The sequence below is a fragment of the Telopea speciosissima genome, chromosome 6, assembly GCF_018873765.1.
Source record: "Telopea speciosissima isolate NSW1024214 ecotype Mountain lineage chromosome 6, Tspe_v1, whole genome shotgun sequence".
Lineage (NCBI taxonomy): Eukaryota > Viridiplantae > Streptophyta > Magnoliopsida > Proteales > Proteaceae > Telopea > Telopea speciosissima.
The window spans coordinates 56110932-56131236 of NC_057921.1; the positions used below are offsets into that span (position 1 = coordinate 56110932).

Sequence of the window (20305 nt, forward strand, 5' to 3'; positions counted from 1 at the left end):
AAGGCGGTCATTACATGCCTCACTGTGTCTGAGCTACATAGTCCTACCAGGCAGCTCGGCAGTAGAAGATCACGATCCCGACAAGACAAAATACCTTTTTTGATAACTCACATTAAGTTCAATGTCCCACGTACACATCTTCAAACTGATTTTGGAAAGGTTATGGGAATTGATTTTGGTATCAATTGTTGTTATCAAAAAAAACATTTGGTACCAATTGTCAAATGGGGTGGGACAATTCTGGGTGTTGGTTTCCCCAACAAGTCCAGTATTAGAAATCGAACAAGGAATCAAAACAATTAGGACCTATTTAATATGTTTAAATTACTTATTATTGGAAATACATAATTATAACTTACATAATTGAGAGACATATGGGAGTGCTGGCGTAGGTCACACTCCTGGACAGAGAATTTTTTTCCTTATTACTATTATGGAAGAATGTTCTCTGTGCCGCAACGCAGGTTGCGTCTAGGCACATGACCCTGCTACTCAGGGGGGCAAGGTGATCATTGTGTCCACCCCATGTACCTGGGCGCAACCTGCACTGCGGCACAAAGAACAACACCCCTAATATTATATACTAGTGAGGATTGGACCATTAAGGATTAAGTTATTAAGATAATGAGATTCATTTAGGACTTCACCAAGCCGAATAATCAAGTGTTAGGACTTCACACTTTCATTTCATATCGTGTGGAGGTTCAACTTGAAGGTGCACTATCGATTCCATCCATGTGTTATTTGTTTTTTTGATAATATCGTTTGGAGGCTCAACTTGAAGATGTATTATCGATTACATTTATATTTGTTAATTGAAAATATCACAATTTTCAATACATAAAACTCTTTTGTGAATTGGAAAAGTTGATGATAGAGAAGTGCAAAAAATTACACCAAAAACCAAAAACAAAAAAGACGTTGCTAAAGATTTAGACGTACTTTTTGGTCATTTGGATTTAATAGTTCATAAGTATTTTGGTGATTTGGAATGTTAAGTTGTTAACATGTATATAGATGTATTTTTTTTTTTGAATAATTTGATTTTGTATTGGTGATTTTGAAGTGTGAAAACTTCGATTTCTTTGAGTATTGATATGATTAGGAATTATTCAATTATTTGTATACTTAGGAATTTGGATATATTTGAGATTTTGAATGTCGAGACTCTTGAGTACTCATAGACGTTATGGAACCGGACTGTTCTGAACTTAAATGGACTGGGTCTTGGTTTTGGGACTGTTTAATAGATTGGGACTAAAATGTGTAAGGAATTATCTCGATTACCCAGTTCCATCCCATTTGACACCTCTACAACCAAGCCAAAGCTGGCTAGATTTTTTAAAACCCTAGATCTCTTAACTCAACTCGCTGTACCCTATCCTAGCCCCGCCTGACCCTTGATTAATCTTGGTTGGGCTGGGCAGGGCTGGTTGGCCCAGATTGACCTTGAAAACCCATGTAATTATGTATATTGATATATTATATATTTATTTATATATACTTATAAATTTACCATATATATATTCGCGTGGCCCTTGAGCGGGGCCATGCTCCTTCCACAGAGAACTCTTCCCTATAGATATAGGTTCTTGTGCATGGCTTTTTTCATACATGAATAATGATACTTCAAGTAGGGGGGGTTAGGTCATTTCGAACCCTATTTAGGGTTCCCATCCGACATCCTATGTGTGACCAATGACCGTGCATGGTGCAATGCCGTGCACAAAAACTTTTTTCATATTTTTATATACTAGATTAGGCCCTGGTTCAAGGCAGCTTTGGGCTGGATTGGACTCGTTAGGCCAAACTTGCACCCCTACATGCCTACTAGAAACTATAAGACGGTCCATGGTACCATGGAGCAGTCTGCCCAGCAATTGATGGTTCGCGATTCAACCGGAGTCATGATCATGGTGGGTTGGGCTAAAACAGTCGATACCTCACAATGTTATGTGACGCGGTTTGTCCGGTTAAAAACGAATCATCACCGACACACGGTGAATCAATTATGAAGCATGAAGAGAAATTGATTTAAAAATGGCTCTCCGGTCATTTTTAAATCATATATTTTAGGGAAAATTACATATACCTCTCCTGTACTTTGCCCTAATTACACGTTCCTCCCCTTGATTTTCCCACCTTATATACGATTCCCCTGTAGTTTTTCAAAAATTACTAATTCCTCCCTTGCCGTTAGCATCCGTCATTAGGTGCGACGTGGCATAGTTAGATTTTTCATAATCCCTAAACTAACCTTGGGTCCTTGTCGATGACCCTTTTACCCTCCTTCTTCATCTTCCTCCTCCTTCTCTACATTGCGATGGTCAGCGGTCAAGTCCCGACGGCAACGCCGACTACCATACCACCAACTACTCCGGTCACGTCGGTTTCATCACCACCCGCTGTTGCAACCACGCCCGACCACGCCTAAAACCCCAGCCCCAGTAGCAACACCAAGAACGACACCACCGACGGTAGTTTTAGCTCTACCGGTGCAAGCTCCCAAGGCGGCTCCACCAACATCGACGGTTCCGCTTCAATTGGAGGGATTCATTGTTGAATGAAAAAAAGGGAACAACATAATTACAATTCGGTGATAGAAAACCACCCATTTTGCCAATTTGCAAAATTTCCAATTCCAAGTTCCAACCTCGCCCATGGATGAGTCAAGTTAGATTACAGTCTGCATCACAGTGTGATTATAATTGGCTGGGTTTTCTTTGAGAAGAACAAGAAACAACAAAAGCAACTCGAGAAACCCAAAAATGGATTTGAAGACGAATATGGTTTATTCGTTGCTACTACTGCTATAAGATATTGGGTTTTGTTTGATTAGAAAAACAAAAATCAGACTGGGTTTCAAGTAAATCTTGGGAAATCCAATTTTGAGCTTCACCCGAGAGCCCTAGAACTTTTAAGAGATTCAGGGGTCCAAAACAGAGGCAACGAATGCTTGGAGGCGTTTGTCTTGTGTGGAATCGTTTCATCTCAAGATTAAGAAGCTTCATCCCATTGGCATCTTCCAATGATGTAATGGAAGAGATAAAAGTTGCGAAACAACGAATTCAACAGATTTTTTATCACATATTCAAGTTAGAAAGAGGAATTTCGGAGATCAGTTTTCTCATAGAGTTTAATGGCAATAGAGTACCCATTTTTGTTCAAGAGCAAGGCATTGGAAGGGGAGAACAACAGATTTTTTTATCACATATTCAAGTTAGAAAGAGGAATTTCGGAGATCAGTTTTCTCATAGAGTTTAATGGCAATAGAGTACCCATTTTTGTTCAAGAGCAGGGCATTGGAAGGGGAGAACAACCCATCTCCCACTATATTCGAGGTTTTGCTCATTAGGAAACCAATCCAAACCCTAACCCTCCTCCCAATCCAGCTCTTGTGTCGGTGGTGAAGAAGAAGAGGAATCTTCCAGAACTCCGGGTGAGCTATAGCTAGCTATGCCCTTTTGCTTCTTTTTCTCTTTTTTGGGGGTGGAGATCGGAACCTCCAGCTTCTTCGGCGAGGCACAACCTGCCATGGAAGCTCAAGAAGGAGGAGCAAGGCGGTTCGGAAGAGCTAATAACAGAGCGAAACGATAGGAGCTATCCTCATTCTTTTTCTTTTTTCGGATGGGTTTTGGGGTTGGGGGTTTTGGTGTTTAGGGTTTTCTATGGTTTTCGATCTTCCACCTGCTTGGTATATACCAAGGTGAACAATCAATCTTCCACTCGATCTATTATCAAATCCAAGTTTGATTCTTCTATTTCACCCCTTAAGCTTTTTCTAATTGTAATTTACTAACATTTAATTGAAACATAATCTGCAAATAGAAGGGTCAACATTTAGTGTGTGAATTTAAAGTTTTAGGGAATAAGAGTCCGAGGAGGAGGAGGAGGAGGTGGCGGCAGTGGTGGCGTTGGAGGAGGCAGTGGCTGTAGTGATGGCGGTGGTGGTGGTTGCGGTGGAGGAGGAAAGAAATGGGTGTTTTAAGGTTGAAGATGATGAAAAGGGTATCATTGTAATTCTACTTGTGGTGTTTTAGAACAAGGGTAATATTGTCTTTTCAAACCATTAATTAATAGCACTCTAACACCGTCAGCCATAAGGGGTCAAAATGTAAAGTGGGAAAACCAAGGGGAGGAACGTGTAATTAGGGCAAAGTACAGGGGAGGTATATTGTTAACTTTACAACACCTACTGTTAAGGAATAATAAAATATTGATCTTACTTATTGATATTCTATTGGGAAAGAGATCGCTGTCTCGTCATGTAACGCCTGCCGGCGCCAATATGATGCCAATGAGATTATTAGTGTATGCAAGAACATCAACATAGATGTAATTTTTTATTTTATGAGGATAGTGTAGTACTTTCATGTGCTCTTGTATTTGAATGCATGAGTCACGCGATTAGATAGCGTTCATTCTCTCCCATATTTATTTGATAGGAAGGGGTTTTCTACCAGGGTGTGTGGTCCCCAATGCTGCCAATGGAAGTGCCCACATGCCAGGGGCATCACGAGGAGGGGTGGAATGGTCATTGCACTGCCCCATGTCACTTTGAAGCCCGGCGTGACTTTTCCAGTTTGGCACAAACACGTTTTTCTTCTTCGCGTATTGTTACTTTTCCTGATTCTTCTTTCTTCTTCTTCTTCGCTGGTAAGAAGAAAAGATGCACAGATCGTCGAGAACATCTCAAGCCTCTGGGGAATTCTTCACCCACTTAAATTCACCGACGCCAATATCGAAGGCCTCTCAGAGAGTGAGAACTTCAGAGATCAGTGAATTGCCAACCTATGATCCTTTCTCCGAGGCGGCGAAGAAGGAGAAGTCCCGTATTAGATTTGCAGAGAACGCCGTCCATGTTATACCTCTTGTGCTGGTTCTCTGTGCCGTAATTATCTGGTTATTCTCCAACCCAGGTATATTTGCTTCAAGATCTCAATGACCCCAATTGCTTAATCTTCTTTTTCTCTTCTGATCATTCTTTATAAACACTAATGGGGGAAGAAAGAACTTGATTTGAAGCGTATCTCTGTTTATTTCTATTGGGTTTCTGAATTTTTGAATTGCTCTGCCTAAAGTCCATGAGTCTCATCTTTGGGTACTTGGGAATTGGGATTGAATGGCTGCAAGCTTTTCCTTCGTTTGTTTCTTTTTTCTGCTGTCTGGAATATCAAAATTTGTCATGATTCAGCTAAGGAAGTCGTCACAGCAAGGTCCCTTTGAAACCGTTGGATTTGTAAAGAGGTGTGTTCATTATCATTTTTCATGGGAATAGGGTTCTAATATTTCATTATGTGTGCAGGGTTACAGATAGGGTGAAACAGGGCCGGGTTGAGCCATATTTTAAAAAATTGCTAAGGGGAGTCTCAAGTCTCAACCCAAGCCTAATCCTGTAAGGCTCAGCTCAGCTTAGCCCTGCCTTGATTGACCCTAATCAGATTGAGCTGAGTTGGGCTGGCCCTGCTCACATATCACTGTTCATGTGAGGGGCTGATATGTCATAAATGACCCTTCTCGTTTTGTCAGATTCTAAAAGGGGCTTCATTATCGGCTTGAAATTACACTTGGGCAATGTAGGGAACCCTCTCTTAATTAATATATATAGGTATATATAATTAAGATTAGGCTGGGCTGGGTTCAACCCAAGGCTTCAGCTTAGGCCCAGCCTAGTCCAGCCTCGAGCCTGAAAATCCAGGCCCACCCAGGCCACCTTGCAAGCTAAAAAACCCAACCTAGGCCCTGTCCAGTCTTAGGGCGGGCTCAGGTTCACAGGGCCAAACTTACACTCCTAGTTGATACCATATTAAGAGATGCAATGTGAGATTAGGGTTCTGAATATTTCATTATGTGCAGTGTTACATATACACAATCAAGTGCTCGAATTACTCCTATAACTAATATAACAAAGGAAGCAAGTACCTACCCCGTCATGCTCACATAACAGCCTTGCGGCGTTTGGAAATACCGCCTTGCCCCCATGTAAAGGTGGAAATTCCAAGCACGCACAACCAGGTGGCATTCTATTCCCCTATAACAAATTACTACAATTAAGGGTCAAGATTGTGCTAGAAATATTCCTATAACAAATTCCTGTAATATGATGAATCCCTTCTTACACTATATTTGATATGTATTTTTGTGTCGATCCAGGGCTTGCCCTGGTGGTTCGCTACTCCCTTGGGAGAATTGCGTCAGACACTTGATCGGTGGTTCAAGTCTCCTTAGTGACACCTAGTCCACATTTAATTGCTTTCCAATAAGTGGAGCCTTTGGGTACCATATTTGACCCTTGTGGGTCCCCTCATTGCTTCCTTGTGGGGTCTTGTTGAGGTTGATGGCCGGTGGGCCCTTGAATTGCACCAAAAAAAAAAAAAAAAGGAAATGTATTTTTGTTGTTTTGTTTTGTTTTCCAGTCTGAAGACTCTGAACAAGATCTATGAGAAATCTGGAGACAATAAAACAAGATGAAAAACATTAATTCTTTTTATATATATTTTTTAAGCTTCATGGCTGTTGCTTTGCTACACAGAAGTTTGAATTCGATTCTGGAGTTGACAATAGATGGTATAACATGGACACCGAAAGAGGTCAGACTAGCTTGCTGAACTACCTTAGACCTGGAAGACTTGGATGCACCAGCTCGACTGGCAGAACACAAAACTGGAAAGTTTTCAGGGAAGTGAATCTGAATGGTGACCTGTAACTGATGTTATTTGTTTTCTAATTTATCGATGCCACAATGATTGACTGCGATGATGTATTCCAACATTCCTTCCGAAAATTGTTCTATATCTGATTCAGTACAGGAGTAATTTTTTCCTGATGTATTCACATATACCACCACCTGATATGAATAGTTAGTTTTCCACCTTACATCTTGAGATATACTAGAAGAGTAGAGAAGTTCCTGTGCATTAGAAACTGCAAACATGTATGTACTTCTAACATGAAACAACTCACCATTTGCTGAGTCTGAAAGAAGAAATGAACTTTGGTTGAATGGCATTTGGGCTGTATATGACCTTTCGCTTAAATCTTCCCCAGAATCATGTTCAATTGACCGGAATCAAACTCTTTATGGTTCTAGTTCAAAGGCTCAAAGGTGAAATTTGTATGCTCCAACAATGGGCGCAACCTGACTAGCTTAGGCACAACAATGCTATTCCGGATATCACAAACTACAGGATTCTCCCACTGTAAAAGTGCTCCAACAAGGTTTGCACGTATTGTTAATGGAAAGATACGGGGCCATCTCTCTGTGGTGTATAATCTTAAAGCATCATCCACAGATGTATGTCCAGACTTCAGTGCACCTGCAAGTTTTCTTGATAGAACTATGGCATCCTCCAGTGCACAACAACCTCCTTGCCCAAGATTGGGGGTCATGGGATGCCATGCATCACCCACCAGCACAACTCCATCCGCTGACGCTGAAGGGCTTATAATTGGCCATAACCACCGGTCTGTAAGAGGTGTCCTACTCAAGGTGTCCTCGGCACTCATGTCAATGACATTTAACAGCTCTGAAGGCCAGCCTTTGATCATCTCTCGAGCTTCCTTCTTCAAACTAAAAGGGTCATCAATCCTTGGACCTGGTATACAATACATTTTAGTTTGTCAGACAAACAAATCCACAAAAAAGGTGTTCAGATAACTTCAGGTTCAAATGAGTATTTTATTTATTGAAGGACAAAAATGATGTCATAAGGTTTAGATCCCATTCATCATTAGGAATCGATGCATCAGTAACGTCTTGATGAAAAAACAAGAACAAGTTCATTTTAGGATATCGAAAATTTAATTTTCCTCCCCCTTCTTAACAGTAGGTGATGGGCTCAAGCAATTTGCAAAACCAAAATGAGACTAGTTAATTATACATTGTTTCCAAACATAGGATCACTATGGGTCAGGTTTGCTTGAGCATTACTGAATTCCAAATAAGCAGGCATACTTGTTACTAGTCGTAAGCTATGCATGTCTTTTCTCATCATTTTTCCTAGAGTGATTTTAGACCTACCCATGGCTCCTTTAGGCCCTTCAATTTGAATCAAATCACCACTCCATATGGAACATTCACAGATTTTCATTGTACATGTCCATGGCATCTCAACTGACTTTCCACGACTTATCATATATCTGAATTACTCTAAATTAGCTTTGATTTGTTCAGTTCCTACTTTTAACTTTTCTAATTTTACCTCTTCCATCTCAAAATCCTCATTTCAGCTACACTAAGTTGTTTATATGTTGTTTCTTCAGTGCCCAACATTTAGCTCCATACATCATTGCTGATAATATAACTGTCCTATAAAAATTTTCCTTTCTAAGTTTTAAAGGGATGCGTAAACACTCTAGATGCACCCTCCACTTCATCCATCCTATCCTATTACAATTTAGCCAAGTTCAGTTTTTGAAAAGGGGTCTTACATAAAAAACATAACCAGTTACGTAATTCGCTTGAGGGGGTATTCAACCATGTCTTTCACCAAGGAGAGGCTTCGTAGGTGGGAAAACCCTAGGGGATAGGAACCATCCGATCTACTGCATCCTTGTGGATGGAAGGAAAACAGCAATTAATTGCAGTAGTCAAATAGTCTTGCTGTTTTCATCATCGGACCAAATTGATAATTTCTAGATAAGATTAGTACGTAGACCTGGAGATGGGCTGTTGAAGCAGATGAACCAATAAACTTTCGTGGGTGAAACTGGAACGAATCCAGCACGCAAACCCCTTCCATAGACATAATTCACATTGGGTTCAAATGGCTGGCCATTGGGGTAGAATCCAAGCCCACGGTAGGCACAATGCCCAGCATAATGAGGCTCTGAGAATCCCATCCACTTTGCTATTGGTGACCGGATACCATCACAACCAATAACAACCTGTTAGAGGTTTAAATAATAATGATATCATCAAATATGTACTTTAACTACTAACTTGAGCAGAAAAAAAAAATAAAGCTATCAAAACGTTGTATGATATCAATCCTAAAATGGATAAGGAACGAGAGTTACACAGTTTGCACCAGATGATACAGTTTGCACCATGATCATCTGGTTACAGATGGTCAGCTACCCAACTGGTTGACTGCTAGGATATTTCCTAGTTCGGACTGATTTCAGTGAAGGCTTTCCCATTCCTTCTGTGTGGGTGCACTTATTTTCTATGCCATTGCTAACTCATTCTTATGGAGTAAACACCTCCCCGGGTGTAACTCGGATCTTTAAAGGGACATATAAACTAAGCCAGCTAGATTAATTGTTCTACTGATTATTTGTGAAAAACAAAAGAAAACCTAACTTGAAAAGGTCATCATAATAAGCTAGTGTGAGGTCATTAAGATTTTTACTGGCCACCATGAAGATGTGGAAGGTACCTTTGCAAGTAATTGGGTCCCATCAACAAGTTCCAACAGTGTTTCACCAGTTCCAGTTTTTTCAATCTTTGCTAGCTTAGAAGAAAAACAGATTGAATCTGACGGCAACCGATTGGCAAGAGTCTCCAGAAGTATCCTCCTTTCCACAGCACGGACTTCTTGGCTGTTGCATAAGTTGATTAATGTAGAAGACAGGAATAAGATGAGCCTCAGCTCACCAGAGAGAAAAACAGAGAAGGATATCTAAAGTTTCACTGAGTTCAAAACATGCATTACTAAAAATGGGAGATAGAAAGATTTTTTACCCTTCAGCTTCCTCCTTGAACTTGAAGGAACGCAGTTTCCTTCCATCTTCTGATTTTACCACCATCCTGCACAGCTGATACCATCAAGAAGTTGAGAAAAAGAAGGCTCAACAAACCAAATTACTCAATAACCTTCTGTGGCTAGTTTTGTAGGACACAATGAAACAGAAAAAGTTATTTTTTCTGACAATGATGAAAGATCAAAATGTTAATGATATCAATTGCCACCTTGAATATGTACATACATGCGTATTTTATGCCTGAGGGTGCCACCAGAAATTTTTTAAACTGGTGTCAACTAGGGGGGGGGGGGTGGTAAAGGTCTTACCCAGCAAAGGAAAAAATTTTCATATCATACCATCTTGGAAACCTATACTTTTGCTTGCCTGAGGTTGCAAGATCAGGGATTTTTCAATAAACTAACTCCATTTGAGTTTAGTACACCATTTGCATCACTTCATAGCAATATCATGTGCAACCTTGGTTTTAAGTGGTGTTATTTCTTTGTTCTTTTGATAAATATCTCTAGTAGTACTATATTATATGCTTGACATGCTTGATGGAATACATCAGCTGTTATGATCTTATCCAAAGCTCCATCCACCAGTACAATAGATACCATGAGTCTTCTTACTAGAATACAGTAAATTTACAGGAACGAGAGAGTTGCCCTTTATGACAACAACAGGAGTATAAATAACTTCGTAGGAGTTCAAAAACACAGAAGAGGGGGCTTCAGTATAGAGCTAACATGACTGGTAACCCCCAAAAATTGTGTGAAAAACCAACTCTACCACAGTCACGATTGCCTTTGCTAGCTCCATCAAACGCTGGTGAGTATTTTTCCTTAATTGGTACTGATAATTTTTCTCAAACTGGAGACAATGAATTGAATATTTTAGACTGATATATTCTCCAATTGTGAGCATTCAGACTTTGAGCTAATGAGGCTTGATATTTCCACCCTCAAAAAAGTATTTTAACTTTCACTAAATTGAAAACAATGACCTTCATCCTTGTAACGTATTAATCTAAATTGGTTCAGAGAATGTGATATTAAAATGGGAATTTTACCCTTGGATTTCAAGAAACTGGGTCCTGAGTTCATCGGCAACCCCAATTGCATCCAACACACTCCATCCGTTCTTGAAGAGAGTCAGTGAGGTTCCACTAGTTCGAAGCGACTCCGCTTGCTCGAGCACCAATGACCGGACTCCAAGCCTGATTACGCGGGCAATCACATAAGTTTCAAGAAAACAGAAATCCAAAAATATTAGGGTTCAGGGTTGTGCTATTGATCAAGGGTTTGGGGGGAACAGACCTGTGAAGGGACAATGCGGTTGCGAGACCTGCGATTCCAGCTCCGACGACGACAATGTCTTCCTTTTGGACATTCGGACGAACTTCAACAAGAGAAAAACATATGGGTCTCGTTCTTCTGGTCCAAGATTGAAGCAAACATCTTCTCTGCACAGATATTCTTCCAGCCCGGAAGTGAAGAGGTGGGAAAGAACAAGGAGAGACAGGGGAATGCAGAAGTAGAGCAGTTGAAATGGTAATCGCCATGGAAACATTCTGCTTCATCAGCTATGTGGTGATCGAATGGGATAAGAGAGAGTGGAAATGAACAGGTAGCCATGGAAACAAGTGGCGTAGATGGTGCTGTTTGCCTCAATGAGAATCACTAGTAATAATTTCCCGGGAAATAAAAGATTAAAGAGTGGTGGAGAGAGAAGCCGTTGGTCTTTACAACATCAGTGGTAAAGTGACATCCCCGGCGCAAGTTAGTGTAAGAACCGTCATCGAATTTTCCTTGGAAAATGATCAGCGCCACCCCTATCGGATTTGGCTCTTGTCCTGCAGTGGCGGGAGCTGGAGCGTCCAGTCCAGGTAAACGACAGCAAAAATAGGGGTGGGGTGGTCATTTCACAGGTGGGGCCTATATGTGAAATGACCACCCCACCCCCTTTTTTAGGTGGTTTCCATGGGCTGGACGCTCCAGCTCCCGCCACTGCAGGACAGGAGCCAAATCGCACCCCTATCCCGAAAACTAATCAAGGTTAGTTTTAACTATTAATTAGTGATATTAGCGGGTTAGATTTAAAAAAAAGAAAAATTATTTTGCCTTTTTCCTTAAAATAACTGAACCTAGTTTTCTTCTTCATCAGTCAAACTAAGAAGACTTCCCATCTTTGCAACTGGTCACTGCTGCCCATCTCTAGCCTTTGTACCCTTGAGATGAATCGCTTCAATAATCTGGCTCTGACTACCATTCTGAGCAAAATATCTAAAACCCTAACTCTGGAAACGAAGACAAAATACCCAATCAGGGTTTAAGCCTTCAAAGTTCATCAAAAAAATCTATCATAATAAACTCCCTTGGGTGATGTCAAAAATTGATTGAAACTTAAGAAGAATCGAGTCACCATTTGATTAAGCGAAATTTCAGCTCACTCTGAAATTACTAGATTGCTCCCAACCGAACCCTAATTCTCAAGTCCAGATTTAACATCCTAATTTAGCCTTGTATAGTTTTATTACTTATTTGGTTTGGGTGCTTCCAATAATCTGCAAAATAATTCCATTTAATGCTAACGCCCATTCCTTATTTCTGCCCTGTAGTGAAGTTACCGTTCAGCACTACTGGACGCACATGCAAGAAAGAGAATCAAGCCTTAACACCATTATGAATGGCAAGGATCTCTCTCCCGGCAGAAGGTAAATAATTCCTTGCAGTTGCTTGGCCGTCCTATAATTTACTGGATTGTTCTGGGTAGGAAACATTGGAAGCTGAAATAATCTTCCGCTTGACTATGTGCTCTTGTCTTTTATAAGTCTTTTATAACGATATTTTGTTAATCGGACTCCATAATCGATATAAGTCAAATTCATTTACTAATTGGATCGGATAACATCGAAATATTCGATAGACTCTCGAATTCGAATATGATATTAGTTTTTAAAGATCCATTGGATATCGGATCAGAGACAATTATGTTATTCGATAAACAGATTCATATTTAGATAGTAATAAATCCGAGTCAAATTTAATCTATTTAAATCCCTAATCCCAAGTGGAGAGGAGTTGGAGGGTTGAAAGCCCAAGTAGTTGGAGAGGATCCGAACCCATTCATTTGGAGGACCACTTAGACATTCATATATTCGTATCCAATGGTTATGATCACCATCGCATTGGGAGATTAGTTTACACAGTTTATGTCTAATCCAAACATTACACAAGGACAACACTCGTGGGAATGCACGATGTGGCAAAAGACCTCTATCGCTTTCCACTTCAAAAAAAAAAAAACAGTTATAATAGTTGGGTTACCAATAAAAGGAAAAACAGTTAATAGTGTATTTAATGTTCTATGACTCTTTATGTATATAAGAGCTCAAGGGCCAAAGGAGGACAAGACAAGTGGGTTCTTATCGCCCACAGTATTTGGGGGTTGCTGTACGCATCGTGCGGTGTAGCACCGCCCACGTGTGTATGATAGAGTTCATTGTGCACACATGGGTGGTGCTGCACCGTACGATGTGCACAGCACCGCCCCCAGTAACGATAATTTTCCCAAGAGAAGTTATGGATGGTGACTAGAATCCAACTTTGTTCGTGAGAAAGATCATAACGAGACGCATTCCTGACCTTATCACATCAACAACGATAATACTAGGAGAAGCGTGCAGCAATACAATGTCCATCCTCGCAATTGGTTGTGGCGCCCAGGTGCCTTTCAGTATCCTTTACCTACACATCCAACATTGGTTCTGCCGCTTCCCAGGTCCCTTTCTCATCATCTACTTATAAAGCTGCTCTTAGTATGTTTAGGAACGCCATGACTCTTGCTTCTTACTTTCTACCTTGATCACTTTCCATCTTAACTTGTGTGTGCATCTGTATCGGTTTGCTCTGAGACTAGACCAAAATTCGTAGAGAGTACAATGCTGGGAACCTTACTTAACCCCCTTGCCCCAAATCGTTTAGTCTCTTCAAAGCCTCTCAAGAATCCTTCATTCCGGTTGTATAATAGTGTCACAATGCTCACTCCAGTCACCATATGTTCGTGGTCAAGCTATCAAGGTACTTGACATACTACGAAAGCTTGAAGGGGCCACACCCACGCACAACAGGGGTCGGAATGACCGTCATGCTCCCATGTATGGCAAAAATTCCACCCCCTTTTGTGCCATCGCATACGTTCTCATTGGCTACGGTGCGCGGCATGGCCCTTGTGTTAACAGTACCCCTTTAATTTGTTTGTGTCATACGCATGCAAAGTAGACTGTGTGATCCTGTACAGCCGTGCGACCAACATGCGTCCTCACATAGGCAAGGGTGAAATGCCTGCCCCACCCACTGCCCGAGCACCTTGCCCAGGTGGGGTCCATGCCCTGGCTGTGTGAGGCCGTAATCAGGCCATATGGCTGCCCGGCAGCCCACCTGGGAAGGGTGCTCAGGCAGTGGGTGGGGTGGGCATTTCGCCCCTGCCTGTGTGAGGCTGCAAACCGGCTGCATGGCTGCCCGGCAGCAGAGGATTCAAATTGTGTAAAGTAACTAATAAAATTGATGCATAAAACAACACTAAATTAAGTTAGCTTACAATAAGGCTGTGTGCAGGTAGGAGGAGGACATACTCAATGGAAGCTTCACATGGCGGAACTGGAACTGGAACGGGAGAAGCAATTACAATAACAAAGTTTAAACCTGATGTTGTTCGTCCTACAATAAAGAAGACTTATGATGATGGGGGGCTCTATTATTTGTCTCTTGTAGATGAGTTATTGATGGGTCCTTTTGATATTTTATTTTGCTATGAGATGGATGGGACGAGAGGGACAGAGAATCTCTGTGAAACAAGCTTTGGCTAAGGTTCTGGTTCATTTCTATCCATTTGCAGGAAGTCTTGTACAAATCCCAGATGGAAGATTTATGGTGAAATGCACAGGAGAAGGTGGTGATTCATTTGTCGAAGCAGTTGCAAATTGTGAGATCCGTGAGTTGGGCGATTTTACAATCCCCAATCTCCCACTACATAGACAACTTGTTCATGCTTGCAATGAATCAAAGAACCCTTTTGATATACCACTGCTTTCGGTACAGGTAAGCTATACACTAATTATTCATTTTTCCTGTAGTTTTATTTGTTTGGGTTCCACGTGAAAGGCTTGTAGGTACTTGGACACCCTCTCCTTAATTGCTAGCTTTTAAGGATGAATTATACCCAAGTCCCTAGCAAGTTGAATCAGAGCCACTTGTGACAAGCCAGAACGTGGACACGATGTGCCTCTGAGGATGAAGTCGGAGCATTCTAAATTGTAGTTTTAATGTTGTTTAGGTGACAAGGTTCCAGTGTGGAAGCTTTGTTCTTGGATTAAGAATGAACCATTGCATGAGCGATGGAGCATCATTAATGGCATTTATGAAGTCATGGGCTGAAATTGCTAGAGGCTTACCCTTAAGTGTTCTTCCATTTTTAGATAGATCTATAACGAAGCTAGGACAAACCCTTAAAATTGAATACAAGCATGACAATATTCCTGGAATGAACGAAGATGGATCAAATTTTCCCTTGCTACGACAAGATGAACAATCTGTATTCAAATCCTTCGTTTTTGATCTCCAAAAAATGATACAACTGAAGAAGATAGCTATGGAGGATGGAACCATAAAGAGTGCCACAGATTTTGAATTGATCATGGCATTTACATGGCGTGCAAGAACCAAGGCCCTCAAAATGAACCCTTCTGAGCCATCAAAGCTTCTAATTGTTGTCGATGGACGGCATCGAATTCCATCATTTCCAGAAGGGTACTTCGGCAATGCCATTTTTTTGACAGGTTGTGGATGTAGTGCAGGAGAACTAATTGAAAAGCCACCGTTGTTTGCAGTTGATTTGATCAAAAGGGCACTTGAATTGGACTACATTCAATCGAGCAAGGACAACGTAGAAGCAATAAAAACAGATCTACTGATAGAGCATTTATAGGCAACAAATGGTCAGACTGTTTTCCCGGAGTGATATTGATTTTGGTTGGGGAGGTGCCGCGCAAATTGCACATGCATCTCCACAGAAGGAAGTAGCTATTGTCCATGCCCAGAGAAAGGATAGTAAGAACAAGATCCTAACACTGGGTCTGCTTCCTTCAGACATGAAAGCCTTAGAGGACTTTCTGCAATCAGAGATGGGAATACAAGCTTGTATCTAATCCACTTGTTATATCAACAATTATATATGGCTCTACTCATAGAAAGAGTAAAGCAAATAAAAGGATCTTCTAAATTTGTGACTAGAGATCCTAGGGTTTCTTTTGGTCATTGATGTAATAGGGCCACCAATGTTTGTTTGTTAGTAAAATAAAACCTGAATGCAAGCAACTTGATGCTGAAATGATGATCCATAATTAAGAACACCTGCTATTTCTGTTCCAAATAGTTGATATTGGATTTCTCTTTAAAGTGGAAATTTCACCCTTGAATATCAAGAAACTGGGTCCTGAGATCATCGGCAACCCCAATTGCATTCAACACACTCCATCCGTTCTTGAAGAGCGTTAGTGAGGTTCCACTGGTTTGAAGCGACACCGCTTGATCGAGCACCAATGACCGAACTCCAAGCCTGATTACGCGGGCAATCTCATAAGTTCCAAGAAAACCAAAATCCAAAAATATTAGGGTTCAGGATCGTGTTGTTGATTAAGAGTTTGGGGAACTGACTTGTGAAGGGACAATGCGGTTGCGAGACCTGCGATTTCAGCTCCGACGATGACAATGTCTTCCTTTCGGACATTCGGACGAGCTTCAACAAGAGAAAAATTAATGGGTCTCGTTCTTCTGGTCCAAGATTGAAGCAAACATCTTCTCTGCACAGGTATTCTTCTAACCTGGAAGTGAAGAGGTGGAGAAGAACAAGGAGAGCCAGGGGAATCCAGAAGCAGAGGAGTCGAAATGGTAATCGCCATGGAAAATCTCTGCTTCATCAGCTATGTGGTGATCGAATGGGAAAAGAGAGAGTGGAAATGAACAGGTAGCCATGGAAACAAGTGGCGTAGATAAATGCTGTTTGCCGCAATGAGATTCTTTTTATTTTGAGGGGTTTTTTTCACGTAACCCTGAGGTTTGACGTAATTCTGGAAAAGTTCTTGAGTTTTGAAAAATTCTGCGTGCCCCTGAGGTTCTTAATAGTTAACAAATATTCCCATTCCATTAGTTTAGATCTAATAGTGTTAAACTCAAGGGGTGAACGGACAAAATGCCCTCATCTTTCCTAAATCATTTTCCCCAATCTTGCACGAATCGTTATCACTCTATCAATTCCTCATCTCCATGAAATGACCACCTTACCCCGCCAAGGTGGGTAGTGGTCATTTCTGCTCCACATGGAGGAATAGAAAATAGAGGTGATAAAAATTAATCTTGCACCCCTTTCCCTTCCATTTAGGTGGGGTAATTAAAACCCTCAACCCATTTTCTCCATCTAAACCCCAAACCAAATCCATCTCTTTCTGCTCCTATGGGAGGGATTGGAGGGAATTGGAGCGGACAACGAATTGGAGGTGATAAAAATTTAATCTTGCACATGACTTCCCTTTCTCCTTCCATTTATGAAACCAAATCTAATTAAAACCCTCAACCCATTTTCTCCATCTAAACCCAAAACCAAATCCATCTTCTATTTTCGAAACATGATTCTTTCTCAAAACCCATCTCTCCCAAAACCGAGAGGGGAAGAAACTGGTTTTTGCTGTTAATGGTGAGAGGTTTGAGATATCTAAAGTCGACCCTTCCACTACTTTGCTTGAATTCTTACAGACTCAGACTCGTTACAAAGGAACTAAGCTTGGCTGTGGTGAAGGTAATCACTTCTTGCTCTTCTTCTTCTTCTTCCCCTTCACTTTTAGATCTTCCTACTTGGTCTGTCTGGTTAATGGTTATTTCCTGTTTTTCTAATCTATATATGCCTTTTTTATTATCCACAAGAACAACATTAAAAACCAAATTAAACACAAGAAGATATATCTGGTTCGACACAGCCATGGGGGAGATCGACCTTTATTTGGCTTTCACAAATAATAATTAAGAAGAGGGGAGGGGTAGGGATAAAAATCCTCTACAATTCTTTAATCTGACAATACCTAGCAATGCTACCTTTACTGCATGACACATGGCACAAACAGATCTAATGGCTGATAATCTTTTGCATCATTTAATGAAACTCTACCCGTTTTATTTGCCTGATCCGAGAAACCCGATTAAGATGAAAAGTTCCAAAATCAACGAAATGTCAACAGATTCAAGCTGCAGCTCCTCTAACTTACAAAATGGGAAAGAAATTAGGGATAGATGTACCTCTCATTCTGAAATCTCAAAAAGTCGCAACTCTAAAACCTAGATAAGTGCAAACGAAAACCCTAAAAAGCAAGAAATAAAGAAGAGGTAGAGAGATAGTGTAGACGAGAAAAGAGATTTAGACATTTAGTAGTGGGTACAGTTAAAGAGCAAAAAAGAGAAGCGATTGTTGAGTACAAAACCAGTAGAAGACATTACCAAATCCACGCCTAAACTGAACCCGCTCCTCCACAGTGTGTCGATCTTCATTCGGAGGGATTTCTCTTGCAAACAGAATTCCTTAATCCTTCACAGAACCATTTCTTCTCTTACCACCGCTCCCAGAATAGAGGCAGTAACCGAAATTTAGGTTCAAAAGTACTTGTAGTGGGTTGCGAGCGATTCATGGTCGTTTCATGGGAGAAGACAAGAAGGTCGTTGGATCGACAATGGAAGCAGTTTTTGGTACACTATCTCGCACGGAGCGAACACACAACAAAGTAAAACAGTTTCTTTCGAAAGAGAAACACTGTCGGTGGTGGTCCTTTTTATACCTGTCCCTAATTTAACACAAGCACCCAACGAAGAACTCTGCGATTTGAAAGTGTAACCTCTGCAGCTCTCTAATGGTGGGAAGAAGGGAAGAAGATGAACCAAGAGATGGAAGCGATTTGAAAGTGTTTCCTTATTGCTGCGTTTTTTTTTCCTAGCGTTTTTGGGTTTACGATCTACTCGGGTTGAGAGGATCTGGTTGCCAAAACGGGTAGGGTTTCATTAAATGGTTCAAAGGATTATCAGCCATTAGATTTGTTTGTGTCATATGTTGCACAATGAAGGAAGTATTGCCAGGTATTGCCAGATTAAAGAATTGGAGAGGATTTTTATCCGTGAGGGAGAGAGAGAGGAAAATTAAACAATTATTAAGAGAACTCACAACCTCTCTGGGATTCACCCAAATCAGAGACCTTGGAACTCTGTCGATACTTGTAACCCTTAAAACTTCAAACCCTAGTGAAACTATTTTTCTATTGCACCTCTTCTTCTAGAAGACAAGACGGAGAAGAAGGTAGGCCAAGGAGACGGTGGGAGACAACAGGGGAGAGAGTGAGAGATACAGCTTCTCTAAGGGCCGTGGGGGAGACACTGAATAGGGGACTCTTGTGCTTTACAAGCCATTAAACTAACCATTAATGGAAATCACTGTGAATTCTTTTTTTTTTTTTTTTTGGTAAAAAGCAAATTCATTGAGAAATCGAGTTGATACAAGCAGTGACATGTAAATTACAAACATTTATCAGCCACTGAGAGGTAACGGGCCAAGCAATAGGGGACTCATCCGAAAGGGCCGACCGGGCCAAGGAGTCTGCAACTGAATTAGACGACCTTGGAACTAACCTAAAAAAACAAGCAGCAAAGGAATCTTGAAGCTGAAGGATATTAAATCCCACCCCACTGATCTCCAAATCGAAACTTTTAGAGTTAATTTGGCAGATCAAATTTGAGCAATCCGACTCCACCACAATGGAAGAGAAACCACACTTCGCCGCTTGAAGAAACCCAGTTCTAACAGCAACAGCTTCAGCGAAAAGACTTGAGACACCATCAAAACCCGCAATAAAGGCATGAAGGGGAATCCCAAGATGATCCCTGATGATGATTCCTAAACCCCCTCTATTGGTCTTCTTCACCCAAGCTGCATCTCAATTTACCTTCACAAAAGGATCATCAGGAGGGGACCAGCCGCAAGGAGGGGGAGGAGAACGAACTGAAACTGCAGCAGGGACTGAATTAGACTTAAAACAAACCTCAGAGAATTCATTGAAAGCCTTTTCAGCCATAGAGATCACTTGCTGAGGAGACCAACATTGGTTGTTGAAGATCAGTTGGTTTCGAGCCTTCCAAATAAACCAGATCAGGAACGAAGCCATAGAAAACCTCTCTTGCGCCATTTTTTTATCCTTCACAAATAAATCATCCCAACAATGGAACCAATCACTCATTTTATCAGATTGAGTAAAGTTGGTTAACATGGATAAGGATGAACCAAACCAAACCGCCCTGGCGAAAGAACAAGTAAGAAGAGTGTGGCCCACGGATTCTTCCCTCTCTCCACATCTATAGCAAGCCAGATTGATGGGGATTCTTCTAACAAGGAAACCTTGACCCACTGCGATTCCATCAGCGCAACTTCTCCACAAAAATAGCTTTATTTTAGGCAAAGTCTTGGCATTCCAAATTCTTCTCCAGTAGATATCTGTCATAGATAAATAATTCTTATGAGAGGTTGAGGA

The 20305-nt window shown here is 41.0% G+C and overlaps 2 protein-coding genes and 1 long non-coding RNA gene across 5 annotated transcripts; 1 reads left to right on the forward strand and 2 right to left on the reverse strand.

Annotated features, from left to right (window-relative positions):
• Positions 1-6780: 6780 nt before the first annotated feature.
• LOC122663942 (monooxygenase 2-like) lies at positions 6781-11325 on the reverse strand. 3 transcript variants are annotated; one of them, XM_043859617.1, is made up of 7 exons: positions 11171-11310; positions 11007-11122; positions 10760-10906; positions 9686-9751; positions 9381-9543; positions 8658-8886; positions 6781-7595 (listed from the first exon to the last, which is right to left on the reverse strand). In XM_043859617.1, exons 1-7 carry the CDS (start codon positions 11267-11269, stop codon positions 7087-7089), a joined length of 1329 nt encoding a protein of 442 aa, XP_043715552.1. In that variant the 5' UTR covers positions 11270-11310; the 3' UTR covers positions 6781-7086. The 3 variants fall into 3 exon arrangements, with proteins under 3 accessions (XP_043715552.1, XP_043715551.1, XP_043715553.1); XM_043859616.1 differs by having other exon boundaries at positions 11007-11325; XM_043859618.1 differs by lacking the exons at positions 11007-11122; positions 11171-11310 and having other exon boundaries at positions 9686-9759; positions 10760-10898.
• LOC122663945 lies at positions 10484-15936 on the forward strand. Its single transcript, XR_006333250.1, has 3 exons — positions 10484-10724; positions 12024-12031; positions 15706-15936. It is a non-coding gene; the product is annotated as an uncharacterized LOC122663945 (long non-coding RNA).
• A 218-nt stretch (positions 15937-16154) lies between these two features.
• LOC122665960 (monooxygenase 3-like) lies at positions 16155-16753 on the reverse strand. Its single transcript, XM_043862079.1, has 3 exons — positions 16568-16753; positions 16404-16519; positions 16155-16305 (listed from the first exon to the last, which is right to left on the reverse strand). The coding sequence occupies exons 1-3, from the start codon at positions 16664-16666 to the stop codon at positions 16155-16157; spliced, it is 366 nt and encodes a 121-aa protein (XP_043718014.1). The 5' UTR covers positions 16667-16753.
• Positions 16754-20305: the final 3552 nt, after the last annotated feature.